At 37.6% G+C, this 22,830-nt stretch overlaps 1 protein-coding gene across 4 annotated transcripts in view; it reads right to left on the bottom strand.

The window, feature by feature from the left end:
• The window catches only part of VPS13B (vacuolar protein sorting 13 homolog B), a 425,857-nt gene that overhangs the window by 46,510 nt on the left and 356,517 nt on the right, over positions 1–22,830 (bottom strand). For all 4 annotated transcript variants that reach the window (XM_071738035.1, XM_071738039.1, XM_071738037.1 and 1 more), the window contains exons 40-43: positions 16,480–16,676; positions 10,709–10,890; positions 8,560–8,909; positions 1,874–2,035 (exon numbers count right to left, since the gene is read on the bottom strand). In XM_071738035.1, coding sequence (XP_071594136.1) covers positions 1,874–2,035; positions 8,560–8,909; positions 10,709–10,890; positions 16,480–16,676 — 891 coding nt within the window. The remainder of the gene's footprint in view (positions 1–1,873; positions 2,036–8,559; positions 8,910–10,708; positions 10,891–16,479; positions 16,677–22,830) is intronic.

Below are 22,830 nucleotides of genomic sequence, written 5' to 3'. Positions count from 1 at the left end.
TATGCCACATGTTGTGCTGGTTGTCTTTAGCAGCTTGGCTGCAAGTGACAGAAAGTATCAGTGACAAGCTGCAATTTTAACTACTTCTCACTTTGCTTGAGATATTCCTCATTTTCAAAACTCTTTCCAGTTTACACCATTATCAGAAGTACACATTGTTAGAAATACACATAATCAGAACTACATCATTAGTAGGTCCATATTGAATAATGGTCAAAAAGAGGATTCTCCCAACTGAATAATTTTAAATGAGTAACCAGAAAATGAGTAAGAAAACTTGTTATTAGGAAAGCCTCACTCAGTTATAATTTTCTTTGTAATCACTTTAAACATTTTCTTCTTCTTCCATGTGTTTATGAAAAGGTTTAAGTGATTTTTTGGTGATTGATAAAAAACGCAAATTATAATTGGTACAGGTCACATTTAGCTAGCTTTGTATAAGCCTGGTTGTTCTTCCTCCTTCACACAAGGAGTTACTTCAATCAAAACCCAGAGGCAAATGTTGTCCTGTTTGATGAGCAGGGATCCAATCTGACACTTGCCCATTGGCACAGAGCACACTCACCCATCTGGACTGCTCGCCTGTGGGCTGGGGCAGCAGAGGAATTTCACTTGTATGAGCAAGTGTAGGTCCTTTTTGAAAACATGAGAAGGGACATAGAGTATTCCAGTGTCCATGAGTCTCCAAAGCTCTCTCCCTGTGCACTACTACACCAACTCCTCGGTCTCTGGGGTGAGATTGTCCTTTATTAGCCTGCCTCCCTCTTAACTTATGCCTTGACTTCAGTGCCAACTGCAACTGTTTATTCTGGCTGAATTTGCTCTGCACAGATTACCACATTCATGTAAAATGCAGTAGTTTTGCATATCCAGCGACTGACAAATGAATGAAAAACACAGCACGTTTGCCATCTCTGCTTCCCAGTGAAACCTGAAACTTCTCAGGAGTGAAAGTGGGCACAGCTCCTGTTTAGAATTACCATCCATATTTCACCTTCTTTCTCACATGATAAGACTGGTATTTTCCACGGCTCTACAGAAGTTAGGAACCCCCATCCACTACACTTCTCCTAGGATCTGTAAAAATTTTAGTAACTCCTCAGTGCAGGACTGCTGCTCAGCAAGTGGGGTGGCACAAGCCTCTAGGGTCCCACTCAGCAGGAGATGGGTAAATATTAAAAAGATAAAAGAAAAGGCTTTGCAGTCTAATAAGCACTTTTTTTTGGTGTTTGCCCTATCTTGAATCACGATGAAAAGTCCATTTTTTCATCACCTCCTGAGAAAACAAACATGGTTTCATTGAAATAGTTCCTGTTGATAATTTAAAAATATTTTATTTCAGTATCAGTGTTTCTCTTTAAAAAACTTATTTATCCTTATTCAAATTATGGAAGTGGGGTGTTTCTGACAATTCAAAATTTTTTCTAGTGTAGAAGCACGCTGAGTCGAGGGATTTGTCCAGTTTTCTGCAAACAATTTCAGTGAACAGATGCTTCTGATAAAAACAATTAATTAAAAAAATCCCCCAAACCTCTAATGTACATCACAGAAAACAGACACTGATCACTTAGTTACAAAAACCTGGCAAGTGATGTTTTGCTTTTTTTCAGAAGCTTCAGTTTCCACAAACCACTCAGTTTTACAGAACGCGGTTGTGCACCTCCAGTTCTACCCTGGCGCAATTTCTAAACATTTCTGGCTTTCCTCACTTTTTGTTTACCTTTTCTCTCTGATGCAGCCAGAGCATGTGGCTCCTGAAGGAACTGGAGGCATTAAATATAGTTGAGACCAGAGAGAAAACTGAGGAATCAATCCATAAAGCCACCAGGCAGCTTCAGAAACCGCTGCAGTGGGAGGGCTGTTTCTGCCTTACCTGCGGGGACTTGTGAGAGCGCCAGCTGTACTGGTGACAGTGGAGAGTGGCCAGCAAAATGTTTTCATCAGTATCCACCTGGCCAAACCGAAGTGTCTCTTGTGTGTCATTACAGATCACAAAATGGCTGAAGACCAACTCCTCTGCCCCAGGGCATTGGTTCTGAAAGGAAAGGGATATGAAAGCCAGTAAGCATCACATCAGTTGCAAGACATTTGGCAGCTGTCTGCCCACTGGCAATTGCTTTAACACACAAATGCTTTGGTCTAATAGTACTCTACTCTCTGCAAAACTATTGTTCGGGTTGACAAAGTATGTCCTAAATCTTACTATATTTTACTTTATGTTTCTGTAATGCAAGTCCTAAAGATTTAAAACTACAGCAAAACTCTTATTTCCTAACTTAGGTAGAGGACTGCAATGAAGTTAAATTCAGATGGAAATGACACATCTCATAGGGCAGATGGGTCTCAAGTCAACAGGCTTCACTTCCTCTTCCCCAGCTGCTACTTCTACTTTGAACAGTTGCTATGGGTCAGCAGCAGAAGACTCTCTCTCCTGACATCACTACACTTAATAACTAAAGAAAAAGCAGAAGACAATTGGAGAGTATTTTCGCAGCTTCGCAAAGCTAGTTTGAAAATGCATCATGCAATTTGACAGTCCAACAGGAAAAATAAAAAACAGTCAGAGATTTAAAAAGTATTTTGGATTTTACGATGCTTTTTCTCCTGCCTACAGCATCCTTCCATCTCTCTCTTTCTGCTTTTCATCTGGCTCCTTGTCACTCCGTTGACACAATGAGTCTACATGATAGTCATAAAAATTAGCAGAGCTACAGGCCTTCCGCCCCAAAGGCACGAACTATAATCCCCTGTACGGGAGAGGTCAAAGTGTGACTGACAATTTGATTTGGAGATCATCTCTCATATATTTCTGCCCTAGTCACTACTGGGCTGGCACCTTCACTTAACAAGCAACTATCTAGCAACCATAACTACTCCAAAAAAGCAACATTTGGACAGTGTTCACGCAATTTAATGGGTATAACACAAAGAATTAATTTTCCTGTGCTTTCCGTTACCTCTTTTTGACCCATCTTTTCTAGCACATACTTTTGACAATGCTTTATTGTTGGTTGGTTCCCTTCTCTCCACAATATAGCCCAGCTGCTCTTTTCTCATTCTTTCTTCCCATGACCTCTTCTCTAACTTCAGGGACCTCCATGGTCTTTGAGAACTAATTCTGTTTTCCCTCCTGGCTCTCTCAGTGGACCTTTTAAATGGAAATAATGAAGCTAGCACCTCCTCTATATATGATCATGTGAGTCTTTTAATTATTTGATAACAATGTGCCTGGAAGCCTGCAGAAATTCAGAGATCAATCAAGAGAAAAGTATTTCCTTAGAGATCCCTATGGATCCTTAGTTATCTCTGAAAAACAGTTTGGTAAATAGCTTTTCTGAAAAGCTAAGTCTGCAATGTATCTCCAATTTAGCATCCTTGAATGCATATTCACTCCTGTTATTAACTTCATAAGAGCCTAAGGTGCAGGTAGTGATTCTTCTTGAGACTGAATGTCAGAATGATTGGCTGGGAGTGTTTGTAAAAAAAAAATTATTCACCCTAGGAGTATTTAAGCATGAGTAAATTCAAATTAAAGCTTCTCTCCAAATATCATGAATTCTTCTGCATAAGATCAGATATCTCCCATGAAACAAGAGTCAGGTGAGTATAACCAAAATCTCACTTTTCAAAGTAGTAAAACTCATAAAATAGCATTATGTCTGTGCCATATTCAGTAGCAGAGCTGGGTACACTAAAGGCTCACATTTACAGTGCCACTTCAGAGTGCGGAGTTTATTTTGGCATTTTCTATAGTGGTGGATCTATGACTCCTTACTGTCAAGCTGCCATACCCACATACTAAGTCTACCACAAATATATATATTTTCCTGTTACAGCTTTGCAAAATGTTCTTTTTAAAAGGGAGGATTTGCTATCCACAGAGTTCAGCATCTTGTTGTAGTCAAACCTAGACATAACCCTAGAGGAATTAAAGAAATTGTTTTTTACTCCAATACATTTTTTGCTGATTATGCACAGCCTGGAAGAACACCACCAGAAGATTACAAGGTTCCTTTTTTTCTACCTGACTGATAAACTAACTTAGCTACAAGTAAGTTAGGTTCTTTCATTTTTTGCAAGGGAAAGAGAACCAGCAAGTTATTGGCAAGCATAGAACTCCTAAATTGTACTGGGGAATGTTATCTCATCAGGGATTATTAACAGACTTGCACACATTTTGGTGCTGATGAATGACTGCCATAAATCATTACTTTAAATGCTAGATTTGCTACTAGAATCCACTGCTATTAATAGCAGTGCTTCCCAAAGTTACACAAAAAAGATACTTTAAGATCAGTTTTATGAGTTCCAAAGCTTTAGCCAAGGCAACACCAAGATTTTCACAATAAGATGTTGCTCCACGCTGCCAGGTTTAAGAAGGATGCCTCAAGTCTTGATAGTCACAGCTGACTAAAGGATCATCAAGGAAGTCTGTGGATGCTTTAGCTCAGTATAGCAACTACACACTTTATAAGCAGGGTTCAATGCAACTCTTGTTCTTGCAGTAAATGCAGACTTCTCTCAGAGTACCACCCATGCTTCTTGGTCCCCGAGGAGCTACAGCAGCTCCCTGCACCCATCATGGGGAACCAGATCCCACATTCACTGCTGAAGTCTGACAGTAGAAGCTTCTAGGGTAAACTGAGAGGGAAAACAACCAAAAAAAAAATCAATGTAAGGATGGAGTGAGGAAATCTTGATTGATAAAAGAGAGTGTAGGGAAACCAGACGTAATAAAACCAAATAGAACAGAGCCATTTGTGTGGCAACAATGCTGATGGGCTGAATAACTCCAGAAGCTGAAAACAACTAAGTGTGGATTAGGAAAAATATTACTTCTCTGAACTGAAACATCAAACAAAAGAATCAGCAGAAGATCAACAGCCTGAATAAGATACAGATTAGGGTCAGTTCCTGGGGGACAATTCTCTGCTTCTCTTTAGATACCTTTTCAGCTGTTCGTTCCTCCCAGAGAAGCCTGGAAAGCCCTTTACTAGGCTTTTAAATATTTTGTTAATTCTATTCAGAGGGGGTAAAAACATCCTGTGTATTACTAGTCACCAGGTCTTCCCTATCTCAGGACTTTTCAGCTCACAGCTACATCAAAGCATTTCTGGATCTGGAAAAAACCCATAAAAGAAATAGGTCTCTTTATATGCACAGAATTATTTACTGTGTGCTTCACAAGCTATTGAAGGCCTGTGCAAGCCTTCTCTCTCACACATACACATGTGCACACACCTCTTTCTCTACTCCATAGCAATGTTTTTGGGACAGAAAGTCTTTAGCAATTTCTTATCTTCCTCTGAGTTCCTCTAAGAGAAAAAAAGTTTTTCCTTCTGACTGTTTAAACTTCACTCTCATGACAGTGTGCTGCCATAAAATCAGAAATGTAAACTGAAGCTACATGTGAGTTTTCTGCACCTTTTTCCTTTGCACTTTGTTCTCTGGTCAAAAGATGGGGAAACTTCTGTGATCACAGATGTCATTCTGACTGATCCCAGCTCATTAAGAAAACATACAACTGGCAGCAGAAAGGTTAAGCACCATGTGAACCTCAAGAAAAAGAAGTTCTAATGGTTTAAAACAGGTTTAAAACAGGAGCTGTTATAACTTCTGAGGGGTTTAGGAAAACATTTGCAGTGCGAGACCACAAAGGAATAGGATTTTTTTCAGGAATACTCACATAGTACCATAGCTGGGGCACTGTTTTCTCAGCTGACCCTGTGTCTCTAGGTATCACAAAGCAGTATGCTATAAAACAATTTGTGAAGGCTTAAATACTCAAATTAAGGGGGAAAAAACCACCCTCCTCCATACACAGGAGACACACATTTGCTATCTCACTTGATACTCTGTATGGTATTATTAAATAATAAAACTAAATTAATAACAATCTTGAAGTTCCCTGTTGAGTTATTAGATTATTAAAACCATTGCTTTAGCTTTGCATTTAGATGGGCATTAGCCTATTGCAAGCAGTATATAAACAGGGACTTTAGATCAGGCAGTGAAATATGTCAAAAGGGAAAACTATTTTTAAAAAGTGCTAATCCTCTCAGATTTTCAGAATGTGATTTACATGTACAAAGCAAGTTGTATGCCTGCTGTTTTTTAGGCTTAATCTACTTTCAAGATATTCACCATTACTTAAACAAACAAACAAACAAAAAATTGAAAAATAAAATAATAAAAAAAAAATCAATCCATATTGAGGAAACAAAGACATTGACAGAGGCTTCTGCTAATCCTGAACTCCTGACCTAAAGGTGCAGGGCCAAATTGTTTCATGCGTCATCTGCCTGTCCACTGACTAAAACATCACTTGTTTCAGATATTAATCCAGTAAAAAATATGTGGAGAATTCAAATAACCTTTCCTACTTATTAAATTCATGCTTCTAGTTGGCAGCATTTATATTGCACTCTGTGTGAACAGAAAATATCAAACAAGGCTTATCACTGAGAAAGTCATGCCCTCCTCATGCAGTGCAATGCCACCCCCCAGTCTGGAGGTAAAGCCATATACAAAACATCTTGGCAACAATTAATTTAATAAGCCATTTTAAACCTACTTGTGTGTTAACTGTTCCCTAATTTCAAAGCAATGCAAGTTTTTAATCTTGAATACTCGAGGCTTGATACCCACCACATCAGAACATGGTGGCAAGTACCCTTGACATGAGAGGAAACGAGAAAATTACAGCAACAATTACAGAAGTATATCCTCCTGTGGCTCATGTTAACATTGCCAAATCCATGTATAAATCAGTACCAACTATTCATAGAATGTACCTGTCAGCAATATACAATGCGACATATGGCTCTACTTAATCAAATATACAATTCCATTTTTTCAACTCAGAATATTCCTTCAAGGCACAGAGTAGTCAGTCAGTCATTCACACTATGATGTGGTTTAAAACATTTAAATATTTATGCACCATATTTTATTTATATGTATAGCTATGTCTGAGATTTTTTTTTTCCCCCATCCTAAGAGGAAACTAACCTTTCTGAAGGCCATTTTGCAGTAGTTGCCACACATGTCTTGGATGAGGGACTAGTACTAAGCCAGAAATATTTGGGGTTTGAAAAGCCTACCAAGGACTCTCTTATACTTTCTATGTTTGTTCTTTATTAAAAGCATTGTTCAAAATATGACAAAAAACAGAAATTGGAGCTACAAAGATTTTGGTTCACATTGATATTCGAGCCAGCTGTAAAGATTTAAATCACACTAGATCTTGTTTTATGAATGTCCTTTTGCAACAAGAAAACCATGGAATGCCCTTAAAAAAGAATTTTTTTTATATAAAACAGATGTTTTATCCTTTTTTGGGGGTTCTCTTATTGTAGTGCCATGATAGGTAATTAATTCCCAGGCTCCACATAGGTCTTTAGGCAGATGAAGAGAATGATTTGATTTCAGGGCTATACTGGACAAAGGGAATTACAGGCCTTCAAGGGGTCATTGCAGAGGCAAGGTTCCTTATGCTGGGACCAGCCTCAGCCATTAGAGCTCTTTACACAGAACGTAATGTGAAACTAATGTTGAACTTCAGTAAAGACAGAAGTAGTAGCTGGAAACAATATGCTCTACTGCTCAGACAGAGCTGTACTTACATACCATGCATCACTCACCTTTTCATAAATTAATGGAATATTATGCATTTCAAGACCAAGATTCTGATTATTCAGATATAAATCCGTGAAGTTTCAATGAAACTCAAGTAATGTTGGCTACATTTAGCTTTATATATAGCATTCATTGCCTCCTAATTTTCATTGCTATCATGGAATAAATCACAGAATCACTGAGTCACAGAATTATTGAGGCTGGAAAAGGCCTCTGAGATGATCAAGTCCAGCCTATGACCTAACACCACCACATCAGCTGGACCATGGCACTAAGTGCCACATGCAGCCTTTCCTTAGAAACCTCCAGGGATGGTGACTCCACCATTTCCCTGGGCACTCCATTCCAATATCTGATCACCCTCTCCATGAGGAAGTGCTTCCTGATATCCAACCTAAACCTCCCCTGGTGCAGCTGCAATCCATGCCCTCTCGTCCTGTCACTAATTGTCTGGGAGAAGAGCCTGACCCCCAGCTGACTACAGCCTCCCTTAGGGTAGTTGTAGAGAGTGATAAGGTTCTTCCTGAGTGTCCTCTTCTCCCAGTGAAACAACTCCAGCTCCCTTAACCTCTTCTTATAAGACTTTCCCCCTGTTCTCTTCACCAGCCTCATTGCCCTCCTCTGGAGCACTTCCAGTACCTCAATGTCCTTCTTGAAGTGAGGGGCTCAGAACTGTACACAGTACTGGAGGTGAGGCCTCGCCTGTGCTCAGTACAAGGGGAGAAGAATTACTTCCCTAGTCCTGCTGGCCATACTATTCCTGATACAAAGCAGGACGCCAAATGTTAATCAGTAAAAATAACTTTAGTATAAATTAAAGCTTTTACTTCTTCAAATATTTTTAGTGAATGCAGTTGGCATTCTCTCCTGCTACTAAATTTACCACAATAGCTACGGTTTCCCTCTACTGTATTTGCATACCTGTTGCCAAGCTTGAATTGCTGTATTTAGTGAGTGAAGTGCATATTGGCCAAAGTTGATGAAAACGGGGTCCACCATTATTGTGCAGTCCAATAGCTTTCCTACTGTACTTCTGGAAATAGCCATCTGCCCCCAGGTTTTGAAAGGCTTCACAACACTCTGCATAGTCACATTTCGGCACTCCAGAAGTTTACAGTCGGCTCGAGTTGAAAATTGGATCTCCTGGAACATGGAGTCATCACTCCACTGACGAAGATATACGTGAGGCTCATCAAAGGAAATTATCATGTATTCTAGTTCAGATGGCAAGTTCTTATCAGACAAAAATGGCTGAAGAAACTTTGGTGGTGCTGAAACATAGAAGAACAAACAAGATTCTCTATGGTTTTGAAAACTGTTTTAACTGCTTGTATATATGATAAAAAACTAGTAAAATTTGTAAGAGCTGACATTTCTGAAATTAATCCTGTTCACACTGTTTATTAGATGTAAAATAGAACTGTAATTAATAGTAGCTGCAAAGAAAAAGTATCTGCAAACCCAAATCTCTTCATGGTAAATAGACCAAAAACCAGTCAAACTGCTTTATCTACACTGTGCATACTTTGGGTTGCAATCTGTTAGGAGCACAGACCATATTTCCATGAGACTTTTAGCCACAGTAGATGTATATGATATCCCACACATAGCACATTATGAATACAATAAAAGTTAGCAATATAGTATTTGCTGACATGTGACTATGCAGGCTAACAGGCTCCACAATGAGAGTTGTCTTTGCTGCAGTTATAGGGAGTTCAAGACCACAAACCCACTGAGATGCGACATATTACCCCATAACACTAGAAATGAAAGAAAACAGTATCCTGAGACTAAAGCATGAGAAATACATAAAAAAAAAAACAAACAACCAAAAAAGATTTTATCGCATTAACTGATGTCTATCTTGCAAAGTGCTGAGCACTGTGGCAGCAGACACTGCAAGGCACGTACACCCCTTGTGTAACACTAAGCATGTGAGTATTTCCACTGATGTTATTATTTATGTCGCTGGAACTATTCACATGATTAAAATTAGCATATGCTCAAGTGCTCTGCACATTTGGAACCGAAACATTCATCACTTTCCAGGATCAAGCCCTATTATTCTACAAAAGCATAATGGACACAAAAAGTTTGCTGCTCTCTTTGTGTATACATAGTACAATGAAGTCCCAGAAACTCAAGGCCTTTCGGGTGCTATAACAAGAACAGCAGCAGCATAAGTTCATGCACAGTTGAAAAATGAAACAGCTGGGGTTGATTTTAATGTATTTTTTTTTTTTTTTCCAGTACGTGTAAATTTAAAGATCAAGCACCTGGAATCGGAGTGTAATAGTGAGCAAGGGTATGTACTGATAGAGGTAGCCAATAGACAAAAAATTATCTGCTATATACTGAATGTCAGTCTTGTTATGATTTGATAGTGAATGTATTATAATACTTGCAGAAACGACTCACAGAGAAACCTGTCCCTGTCAAATTTATCTGAGATATTTGCTCATCTCCCGTGGAAAGCATTCTTAGCATTTGAAAATCAGGCAACAATGTAAAGATCTCTTGGAATGTACTTGCCACTAATGCAATGACAGAGAGTGCTGAACAAAACCAGATGTAGCTCCAGAAGTGATCATAATTGAAATAGCAGTTAAATCTGCAGTTCTCAGAGCTCTTCCAAGGAATTCTTACTAAGGGGGTTGCAAAATCTTCAAATATTTTAATAGTGCTGTTAATATGCTGGAAAATTTAAAAAGATCAAATTCATTCACTAAGATGGCTCAAAAATGAAGTGGCACCTGCTGTCACTAATCAGGCTGCAAAAACCGGATGGCTTCTACAGTTACCCATTCCGGAGGGAGGGAAGGAGGGAGGGAGGGAGGAAGGGAAGGAGGAAGGGATCAGCCAGACCCACTCTGGCTGTATGTGCTTTCTCAAGGCACAGAAGTCATCAGTTTCACCCTGAAGTCTGTACCACTGGTGGCTGTTGGTCACAACTTATTCCAAGAATGCCTGGTTGAATAAGGAAATAGGGACTACAGAGAGCATAACAGTGATGAAGCAGCACAACTGAACTACATGCTTTTGCTGTTCTACACAAAGGAGTACATACCTGTGCCTAGTTGATCAAGATGATGGCAGAGGTGGACTTCCAAATAAGCAAAATGGATCAACACACTTAATGATGGCACAAACCAAGGAGTAAAACAGGAGTCAACCCTGGTACAGGCTGCTAATGCCATAGGGGTTACGAGCTGATCACAGGCACTTTGTGAGCCAGATTCACTTTCTGAGCTGCAGAAGATAGATAACAATGGGGTAGTTCAGCACATTGTTTTCTTTTAACTGCTGACATTAGTATTTGTACACTTTTCCCAAGCATAGCATAGCAGTAAAGACTGAAATCCAGCTACGCTTTTATCACAGTACACTTTCAATTTACACACTGGAACCACAGAAGTGAAGTATATTTACAGAAAATAAATATATACAGAAAATAAAACTTAAATACCAGGTATCTTTAATTGCTAAACAGAGCTACATTACCACTATATTAAAGCTTTAAGAAGGAGCTGAAATGTAATCAGGTCAAGAAAATGATTTTTTAAACTTTATTTTAAGGAAACCAACTTAAAACCACCGAACTACTTCTACTCATAAACCTTGCCACAGCAAGCTTTCTTTCCTTTACCCTTCTCATTCTACAGTCATAATTTGAAAAAAAAGTTTCTCTGAGTGTTGTAAGCTCAGCCTGGAGCCTTTTACTAGCACCTCTTGCAACATATTTAACTATACATTTAAAATGCCATCCCACTGATTTTTTTTTCTAGCTGGGCTCCTAACGCCAGGAATTTCCAAGCATTATCTTTCAGTCTCTTGAGAGAAACTAACACTACATCACAATTTTATAGGTTGCTAAGACACCACTGAAGTACAAATAAACTTTCTGATTCAAGCCAAATCTATCCTTAGTGTTCCTTATTCTCACTCTCTTCGCAGTTTTGCACTGAAGAGTTTTAGTTTAAAAGCCTAGACTTGATTCAAGAAGTAGACATCCACAGCCCAAAATTGTTTTGTTAATAAAGTTTAATGAAGGGTTTATGAATGATTTAATGAAGTCTAATTAAGGATTTTAGTTAAGAGGACAAGGGGAAATGGTTTAAAACCTGAAGAGGGGAGATTTAGGTTAGACATTAAAAAGAAATTCTTTCCTGTGAGGATGGTGAGACACTGGCACAGGTTGCCCAGGGAAGTTGTGGCTGCCCCCTCCCTGGAAGTGTTCAAGGCCAGGTTGGATGGGGCTTGGAGCAACCTGGTCTGGTGGGAGGTGCCCGGGCACACGCAGGGGGGGTTGGAACAAGATGATCTTTAAGGTCTCTTGCAACCCAACCCATTCTGTGATTATATGATTAACTAAGGCAAACTTACTATTTTTGTCAGAAAGTAATTAGCTTTTATAAAACACTGTTAATAGATTTTCATTGACATTTTAAGGGTATTTTAAGTTCAAACACAAGTTTTAATTGAAACATTGGCTTTCAAAGCAACATCTTATGCTTTTAGGACCAAATTTTATGTTACTCCATGTGTGTTACTACAAAAATGTCACACTCAAAAATGTTACACTCAAAATGTTGAGCTGCAGATGTGTAGAATTCCGTTGACAGGTAAATTTATCAGCAATATTTTGTAAATAAAACTGACCTGACCTTACTATCAAAAATGTCTACACTTTTTTTTTTTAAGTCCCGTGAAATATCAAGACTTTAAAAATGGAAATACCTACATTAGAAGTCATTATATATTATAAAGTATAATAGTTTCACATCATGCAAAGCAGTTCACGTTAAATATATGGCAATTGGGAACAATGACTTAACAGTGACCTACATTATTCTTGTTATTTTAAGAGTGGAATATTTAAACCCAAACTGCCATTTGTGACGAAACCACAACATGGGAAAATATCCACTGGGAAGAAGAAAAAGACCACTTAAATCATTTAATTTATGACTCAAATGCTGGTGTGAACCCAAATTGTGAGAGGTCAAAATCCAGCACATCATCTACTTTGAATGAAAGCTAAAACAATTAGCAAGAAACATGATCATGATTCCTCACTTTGATTTTTTTTAAAGCAGCAATTTAAGGCTTATTTAAAAGTTTTTGTAGTTGTTTCATGGTTTGTATCATAAGGTATTTTCAATTACTACTTCACATGAGTATGTCAGTAGTTACAAAAATACTGTTGACATTACACAGGAGATGCAAATATACAAAACATCTTGTACAGTAACCCACATAAACAGAGAATGATAAACACCTCCCGAACAAACCACTGAGGGTCTTTAGTGCCTCGCCACCTAAACAGAGCTTTAAATAAAAGTAATTCTGATTATAATTTGCTAGTCCTGCAACATGAAAATGCAACCTATAAAAAAATTTATCCTACAATAATTTTCTTTTAATCCTCTATTTTAAGGTCTTCTGTAAACAGTCATTTATGCCATGTGCGATCCCTTTCCATAGATTCTATAATAAATCCTGAAGGAGATGCTAAATTACTTCCCTTAGGATCTGAGATTTGTTCATTCACTACATGAACATTTATAAATGTTCATTCAGATGCTATTCATTCATTGAATAAGGAATGGTATACAAAATTCTTAAAAATAAACAATACAAACACATATACTATGTCCTTAACCATGATTTTTATACTTTTATTTCCTGATCAATCTCAGAAATAGCTTGCATACCACGGGATTTGGCTCATGATGATTTTGCATATTCCCATATTCGTAATTGGTTCATTTACTTCAGCCTGCCAGATACTGCTCAACACATCAGCTGGATCCATATCTTCCCACAAATACTGTTTTCCTGTCACACGAGCCACATAAGTTTTATACTTTATAACTGATGTTAGGAATCAGTAATAAAGTATTTAAAACACAAGGGGTATTCTCTCTGGTATTACTGATTGGCATATCCTAGAGGTTACCACAAAAGAAAAAACCTTATCAAACAAAAAACCTGCAGAATTTGAAGGAAAAGAATATTTTCATTGAGTAGCAGCTGCATGCATATGGCAGCTGAGTCTGACCCATAATATAGAAGATCAAACTAAGAAAATAAACTTCAACAAGACTAAGCATTTTCGTACTGTAAATTAATAGTTAATTAAATTTACTAATCAATCATGCAGTTAAAGCAAGTAATTAATGTCAAATCCTTACGAGTCTCCAGGAAAATAAGATTCAACTTTTATACAGTCTTCAGTTCTCACTCTCATTTGCAGATCCCCTCAGCTTTGAAGTTCCCTGGTCTAACACTTGCATTGGTTTTAAGCACAGCTCCTTGTGACTCTTCTCACAAGTCTAAAATAAAATCTCATGTAAAATGCTTGCTTTAGGAACAAGCCTAACTCTGAAATTTACCATGACACGGGGTAGTCTGTCTCAAAATCAAAACAGTTTGGAATTTTTTTGACAAGTAGAATCCAGAATACATTTTAGTGTGCCTGGTTACAATAAAATACTGATAGTGATAGCAATGTGTTTGTTTGATGAAGGCAGAGCACAGTTTCAGCAGAATTACTGTCAACATGGACTTCCTATGCTACCAGAAATGCTTCTCTGCAGGTCCACAGTATCTGTCACCACCTCCTAAATAAGTCTTCCCTTAAAACCAAATGTGATCCTTTAGGACTTAACTGTTACCTTAATCTTGTTGTGTACCTGTAACTATTTACATTTTCAGTGCTTTTCAGCTGTGTCAAAACTCCCAGATCCATGACTGGCACAATTTGATCTGTCCCCAGGACAGATGTAATGTGCCCCAAAAACCACAGGTTGAAGCCTCATCTCTGAGAAACCACTCAGGCTGGTCAGGACTACTTCCATACCAGTTGTTCCTGAAGTCATCTTTGAGAAAGTCTGCAGTACAGCCCTCTTTGAAGATAGCATAAAGAGAGATCAGTTTTAATTTCCATCTGAAGCTGAGGTTGAGGCAGGGAATATAATATTTTCTCTGAATGGAATCAGAGGTTTTCTTAATGTATCCTTCAGGTTTCTGGGTTCTGGATGGAGATCACCCTGACCTACACAAATCTTTACCTTTCCAGTCTACTGTTATTTCACGTAGGTGTAAATTACACCTTTCAAAGCTATTATAAATTCCTCAAGCCACCAAAAGTATCTGGACTAGTGACTCTGCAGTCTCCATGCACATGCCTAAGCAGCTGACAGCTCATAACATGAGCTTGACTTCTCCCTCTTCTGTTTATTGACCTTCAAACACTTGAATAGTGTTGCACAAGTTTTTTGCTGTCTCCTTTCCTGCCATCCCTATTCAGTGAACAATTTATTTCCTGTTCTTTCAGTTGTGGTTTCTGCTTTGAATTTATGTGTACACACACAGTCTGGAAGATGTAGTGATTCTAATAAAATTACTGTGGACAAAGCAATTGTCTTCCCAGGAGTCTTTTGGTACCTCAAGGCCATTAGGATACTTCAACCCCTTTAAAAGTAGACACACTGATAGCACTGAGGATGGTCGTGACAGTGGAGCAGGCCTGCAGACTCCCATCTGAAAACTCCTAAGGTCAGAACTTCTAGGTGGGTGAATTAATTTTGTGCTGTAAAACATTTCTGATGTTAATCACAGTGCAAACTGGATTTATTTCTTAAAAAACTTATTTGTATTTCAGTTTAACCCTAGCCTCTTTCTGGTTACAACTAACTAGCTTATCAGAGCTCCTTGAACAAACATTGCATATAGTGATGAACTCTATTAGAGCAGAAAACAACAAACATGATTACAATGCCAAATGCCTTGATGAAAAAAATCTACTAAACTTCACTACTTCATTTTCAGTTCCCACCGAGTTCACATTTCTGTGGTGTTAAGCTGACCAGGAACGCAATTTTGCCAAGGTCCCACATTCAGAGGAATTAACCTTGTCTAAAACACTTAACTTCTCAATGATGAAAATGCATTCTTTCACAATTAACATCAAGAAATCATTCCCAACCTGATACTATTAATGGAAACCAGATGTTTAATTTTCTTCATTGATTTTGTTAGCCATGTTCTTATTTCCTATTTTCTCTGAATTCTGTAGCCTCACGTAACATATAGGTGGATGCTGTGCACTCATTCAAGTTTGTATTCAGGCACAGGCAGCAAACAATAAGCAAATATCAATGATCCAGCAGGGTTGTTCTGGATTTTTCACTCCAACTATAAAATGTTAAGGTTTTTGAAAGTTAATTCCACTGCTGTTTGTGGTGAGAACTTGCACTCATTTTTAATACTCCACATATTAACCAAAACTGAATGAATGCAAATAGAGTGAATATCTGTCGTTGCTCATTGTTTCCAGCTGTAAACACAATGAAAAATGGATCCCCAGTGTTTGATTGATTTTTTTTTTTTTCTGCTGGCATAGCAAGCAAGATGTAAAAATAATAATGTAATGCTCTTGAAGTTCTAGAGGATTTTAAAAATACATTTAAAATAGACACGGCTTATTTTAGTAATTATTTAGTAATTTAGTAATTAATTTAGTAATTTTAGCACTGAGGACAGAATATAGGTGATGCAGGGAGGAATGCATGAGAGAAGAATGTTTACTACAATGTCAAACAATGGATTGTGCTGCAGCCTTCTTTTTTAATTTGCTGTCTATAAACCTAAAAGAGAGCTCTTTTTTGTGCACACTCCTTGCCCTTGCGTGAAGGTGAACTACAGCCTGCAGCTCATTTAAGCTACTCTCACTGCGTATGAAAACAGTATCTTATTACCTAAGTCTCCAGAAAAAAAGATCTCTCAAGAGTCTAGCATTAGATTTCTGCTTTTTCTCTCCTCCTTCAAAATTACCTTTGGTCATCAGCAACAGTCTGATTGCTGTTCAGGACAATCCTCCAAAGATCCGAGGCTATGAGCTCTTTCTGATCGTTCGCAAGGTTGACACTGGGCAGCTGCAGTTCACAGACTTTGCTTTCTGATAGACTGAATTCCCGGAATGCAACAAAGGATTTCTGAAGCTCATCCCAGTACTCCAAGCTGCAAGGAATCTGTGATAAAAGGGAGGAAGGATAATTACTTTATGCTTGATTCCAAATATAATGAGATTTACTGTACACGCTAGAAGTGCAAAACTAACTAAAACTAAGTAAAAGTAAAAGCCGTTACACAGAAAATCGTAGCTGTAACCATTACTCAGGTTCTGTGCTGTTTTGACATAAAGTAAAACGTTTTCAGAACTTCATTGCAGTATAAAATTTCAAACTTCCTCTTACTAGGTACAGAAATATCCACTTATTCAACAGTTCCCAAGAATAACAAAGACAATTAAACTAGTCCTTATTTCTACTACGTAGTAAAAAATCCATCAAATTTCATCATGGTATCAAGGACATTCTACTCATCACTAAAACTCTTTTTCTTGAACTAGCTCTTTTAATTTTATGATATAACAAGTATCAATTTATTAATCACACATTTATTGTCATATTAAAATGATCAGAGATAGCAAAAATTGCGATACACATGAATAAAAAAATCTTAGGACAAATCATGAAGTACTTATGATCACATAATCTTTTCTCTTGTGGAATATGTTACTTAGACAGCTGTGTGATTTGGAAAATCCAAGCCCACCTTAATAATATCCCTAATTTTAAGGCCCGTAAATAACCCATGTGCAGCAGTCCTGGATGCATCACTGAAGTGCAGAGAATGATATTAGAGAGATTGCTAAATAAAAAACAACTCTTAAGCATTGACTTCAAAGAAATTTGTCTTAAGCCTCCCTCCTTTTTTTTTTTTTTTTTCCTTTTTTTATGAAATTGTATGAAAGTGAATATGAATTTGATTTAAAAACAAATGCAAGATTTTAGAATTAAAATACTGAAATCAACAATTATGGCACTTACACATTTTCAAGAAATACTGGAAGCTAAGTTGACATAAAGCAACCAGAAAAAAAAAAAAGCAGATGTATGTGCTATTATCCCTTTTATCACCGTGTGCCTCTGTGTAGACACACATATATAAACAAGCAGGAAAAAACTAAGAATGTGGTAGAGATGCAAGTAAATCTAGGCTTAAGTAGAAAAAGCTCTCTAAGTATTCTTCCTTGTTACTCAGTAAGGACCAGAATTCACATGGAAATGACAGCAGTCTGATTAATTAACGAGAATGAAGGTTAAGAGGGAAAATTCAGGGAGCTCAGTGGTTCAAGCTGGGGAGGGCAAAGGGACATAAATAATCTCCATCAAGGAATCCTGGAAGACTTAACATATGGAACCACAGAGCCTGAAACATGAATTTTTACTACATCTGTCAAGTCACAGTGATACCTGAAGACTGAAAAGAGCAAACACAGTCACTTATATTTCAGGGTCAGGATGGAAAAAAAAGGAAAGAACCGACCCCTCCCCCCCAAATTAAACATAACAAAAAGAAAAAATAATAGGGAAGGGAAGGGAAGGGAAGGGAAGGGAAGGGAAGGGAAGGGAAGGGAAGGGAAGGGAAGGGAAGGGAAGGGAAGGGAAGGGAAGGGAAGGGAAGGGAAGGGAAGGGAAGGGAAGGGAAGGGAAGGGAAGGGAAGGGAAGGGAAGGGAAGGGAAGGGAAGGGAAGGGAAGGGAAGGGAAGGGAAGGGAAGGGAAGGGAAGGGAAGGGAAGGAAAGGAAAGGAAAGGAAAGGAAAGGAAAGGAAAGGAAAGGAAAGGAAAGGAAAGGAAAGGAAAGGAAAGGAAAGGGGAAAGGAGAAAGAAGAAAGAAACAAGAAAAAAGAAAAGAAAAGAAAAGAAAAGAAAAGAAAAGAAAAGAAAAGAAAAGAAAAGAAAAGAAAAGAAAAGAAAAGAAAAGAAAAGAAAAGAAAAGAAAAGAAAAGAAAAGAAAAGAAAAGAAAAGAAAAGAAAAGAAAAGAAAAGAAAAGAAAAGAAAAGAAAGAAGAGAAGAGAAGAGAAGAGAAGAGAAAAGAAAAGAAAAGAAAAGAAAAGAAAAGAAAAGAAAAGAAAAGAAAAGAAAAGAAAAGAAAAGAAAAGAAAAGAGAAGAAAAGAGAAGAAAAGAAAAGAAAAGAAAAGAAAAGAAAAGAAAAGAAAAGAAAAGAAAAGAAAAGAAAAGAAAAGAAAAGAGAAGAAAAGAGAAGAAAAGAGAAGAAAAGAGAAGAAAAGAGAAGAAAAGAAAAGAAAAGAAAAGAAAAGAAAAGAAAAGAAAAGAAAAGAAAAGAAAAGAAAAGAAAAGAAAAGAAAAGAAAAGAAAAGAAAAGAAAAGAAAAGAAAAGAAAAGAAAAGAAAAGAAAAGAAGCACTTGACGACTAACATATATAAGAGTAGCACAGGAGTATCAATCAGAAATACTGATATCCAGAATCCGAGAAAAAAGAATTGATTTAACACTGGAAAGTGCATGTCATTCACATAAAGATAGCAACTTCTCCATTTATAAGCTGCATATTCAATTGAAAATGGTGAGGACATGTAAGTGTCAGCTGGAAAATAACAAAGCAGTATGATGATGTCTGGAAAAACCAAATGGCATCGTGACATACATCAGGTGAGATATTTCCAAAAGTACAGGGCAAATACTACTTGACTTGTGTAAGACATCAGTGGGGCCTCATATGGAATATGGGATGCTTGCATGTTAAAACTAGTCTGGAATCTATGCAGAGGTCAAGTCCAAATGAAGCAAATGAAGCAAAATGAAAGGAACATGACTGCTCTATCCAGACACCTCAGGAGATAAACAGTTATTAGAAAAAAAGGTCTACAGACTACGCATCAAAACTGAGCTGCTCTATAAATAAAGTGTGAAGCTAGAAACCTGAATAGAAGAAGAGGGAGGTTTGAAAAACAAGCTGCTTTTAAAAGCTTGACTTGTTAATTAGATGGAGCATTGCCCTGATGGTAGGAGGAAGGGCTTGATGACCCAGAAAACTTCCTTCTTAGAATCATAGAATCATAGAATTGGCTGGGTTTGAAGGGACCTCAGAGATCATCAAGTCCAACCCTTGATCCACTCCCGCTGCAGTTACCAGACCATGGCACTGAGTGCCACATCCAGTCTCTTTTTAAATATCTCCAGGGATGGAGAATCCACCACTTCCCGGGGCAGCCCATTCCAATGTCTGATCACCCTCTCAGTAAAGAAATTCTTTCTAATGTCCAACCTAAACCTCCCCCGGCACAACTTGAGACCATGCTCTTGGTTCTGTGCTGCTAACTCCACAGTGGTACTGTACACGGTAAGAACAGTGTCAAATATTATGTTACTCTGTTTTAGCCTTATTTCAAAATTACACTGTATTTATTCATTGTGTCATTAGAGAGTTTTAGATTTCTTAAAAACTTCTCAATTTTGAATTTCTTTATGTTTTAATGCCTATGGACAAACACTCAAAACTGCAATACTTAGCATTTAAGTATTTAATAATTAAAAAACATAATTACCATGGTAATATTTCTACCCTTTGATTATAGATATACCCAAGAAATTATTTCCCTGTGTTAACTACCAACATTCACCACCTGCTATCTCTCATACTACATTCTATAGTCATTCACACTGACATCTTTTCTAAACCTTCACAGCCTCCACTTGTGATAAACTTGATTTTAAGATATTGCAATATTTGGTCTGTTTCCTATAGTACAATATCTTGGAATGATAACATTACAAAAGAAACTAAAATTCTAAGTTTCTAGAAATTCTAAATTTAGAATTCTAAGAATTCTAGAATTTCTAAAAAATGTTGCAGTCTTTCATGGCTGCACAGGTACTTCTGAAAATAAGACACAGATCCAAACCACCAGCATTTATTTCTGTGTAACAGTTCAGGGAGAAGGCATCCCCAACCTCCCTGGGCCACCTGTTCCAGTGTCCACCACCTTCACACTAAAGAATTTCTTCCTTATGTCAAACATAAATCTACCCTCTTTCAGCTTAAAACTATTTCCCCTTTGTCCTATCACTACATGATGTAATAAAAAGTCCCTCTTCAGCTTTCCTATAGACCATTTGAGGTACTGGAAGGCTGCTGTTTGGGTCTCCTCAGAGCCTTCTCTTCTCCAGGCTGGAGAACCCCAACTCTCTCAGCCTGTCCTCACTGGAGAGATGCTCCAGCCCTCTGAACATCTCTGTGGCCCCCTGGACTCACTCTAAGAGCTCCAAGTCCTTCTTGCACTGGGGGCTCCAGAACTGGACACAGTACTCATAATGGTGGGGGACTTATGAGAACAGAGTTAGAGGGGGAAAAGAATGGCAAACAGTGGGTATTTTAAAAGAGGCTAAGCAAGGTGAGAAATTCTAATCCCACTAAAATAAATGACCTGGAAGAACAAGTTGAAGAGCACAATAAAGGAATTTCATAAATGGCACTACAGTATGAAAATTAAAACTATAAGTAAGGCTAGAGGAAAGTAATAGAGAGAGACTGAAAATAAAGATTGACAACAAGGGCTGAACAAAACCTGAAAAAAAAACCCCCCAGATTTTATATATAGTGTTCTTAAAACAAAGCAGGTACTTTTATATTACCATCACTCAGTAGGTGATGGAAATACTGAAACTAATCTTGAGGATAAGATTGCAAAGTAAAATGAACAAAACAATTATTATGTCATAAATAAGTAATAACTCCTCTTCAGGCTTTTGTATAACCTGACATTGTGCATTTGTCTTTGAGGAACTTCATGGTAACTTGCTATGTGAATTCTGAAGAATATGAAAAGGCACCAGAATAACCACAGGACTCAGAATAAGCCTGAAAGAACACATTACCTAACAATTAGAGCAGGCTGGTAAGCATGCTGAAAAGATTCTTCTGTTTTTTTGCTCCAATTTTTTTTCCTAACTGAGTTGTAGTATGTCAAGAAATCTACCAGGGTATGAGACAGTGTGTTTCAAGAAATAATCTAAAAATTAGAAGTAAAAAGTCAAAGACATGCTTTATATGACTATCTATGCAAAACAGAGGTCATGCTTTGGGACCATCCAGATCGTAAGCTTTCTGGTTTGAAGCTTGCAAAAGACTTAGCTGACTTAGGCTCTTTGATTCCTACATATCTAGCTTTATTTGTTCTAGGGGGTTTATTACTAATGCCTGCTCTGGATAAGTTTTAGGAAAGATGGTAGCTCTGGGCAATATTAGCTGCCAAAAAAAATAGTTGTGAACGCTGGGAAATCAGCTACAATGCCAGAACTGAGTCATAGGCAGTGGGAATAGGTGAATTAGCTGCAACAAAAAGTCCCCCATAAGTAGAATTAAATATGGTACTTTCACCTTAAAATATTTGAATAAAACCTAAGCTATAATTCAGATAATTGCTCTCTTAGAAAATGTGACTGCTAGTGCTGCCTCTATGAAACTAAACACTAACGAAGCATATCTAACCACAAACTCCTTTGCTAAACATGAAACATGCTTCTTCAACACACACTTCATTGCTTTTTGTCTTCTTTGATACATTTTCAAAGAAAGTTTTTTTCGACTGTAGAAAGTGAACAGAAACTTACTGTACAGCCTCTGTCACTTATATGTGCCTACATCTATTATTTACTTGTAGGCTCAGATTAAACCAAGAATATTCAGGTTCTGGAGAACCATGTACTATGGCACAAACACTCATTTAGAAGGATAGTTATGGTAATAGAAGGCAAAAGAGTCAAATGCTTCTTTCCAGCAGCATGAACAGCAGAGGTTAGAAGCAGAAATTAAAAGCTACATGAGAACAGCATAAACCATAAGTATTAAAAAAAATGTTAATAAGATAAACACATTTTAAAACAAGCAGAGGACTTGCAGGATCCTCCTTTTTCTCTTTATTTCTGCGAACTACAGAAATAAGAGATCTGAACATTGCATGGCACTGTTCTGATGAAGAATGAACAGGGCTTATTAGCAAATTCTGATAGGAACTCACTCTGCCTCTGAGTGACAGCTCCAGTCCTGCCCCCTGTGAGAACAGGACAAAGAAACAACTCAGCTGAAATAGTTGCCTTGGAGCAGAAATCTTTTGAATTAAGAGAGCGTGGATTCCTGTTCTCCATGAATCACTCATTTCACTCTATTTTAAGAAAAAAATTTTCATACGTATTACACACATAGACATTACCAGAATCACCTCTGAAACATGTCAGAAATCTCTTCAAATACAGCCCGTTTCAATTGCAACAGAGCTGAAACCTCTATCATATCCATCTCCTCAAAAAAGAGAAAC

This window comes from Heliangelus exortis, chromosome 2 (assembly GCF_036169615.1).
Source record: "Heliangelus exortis chromosome 2, bHelExo1.hap1, whole genome shotgun sequence".
Classification (NCBI taxonomy): Eukaryota; Metazoa; Chordata; class Aves; order Apodiformes; family Trochilidae; genus Heliangelus; species Heliangelus exortis.
Note: the sequence above shows the minus strand (reverse complement) of the source record. Positions and strands in the feature narration are given on the sequence as shown.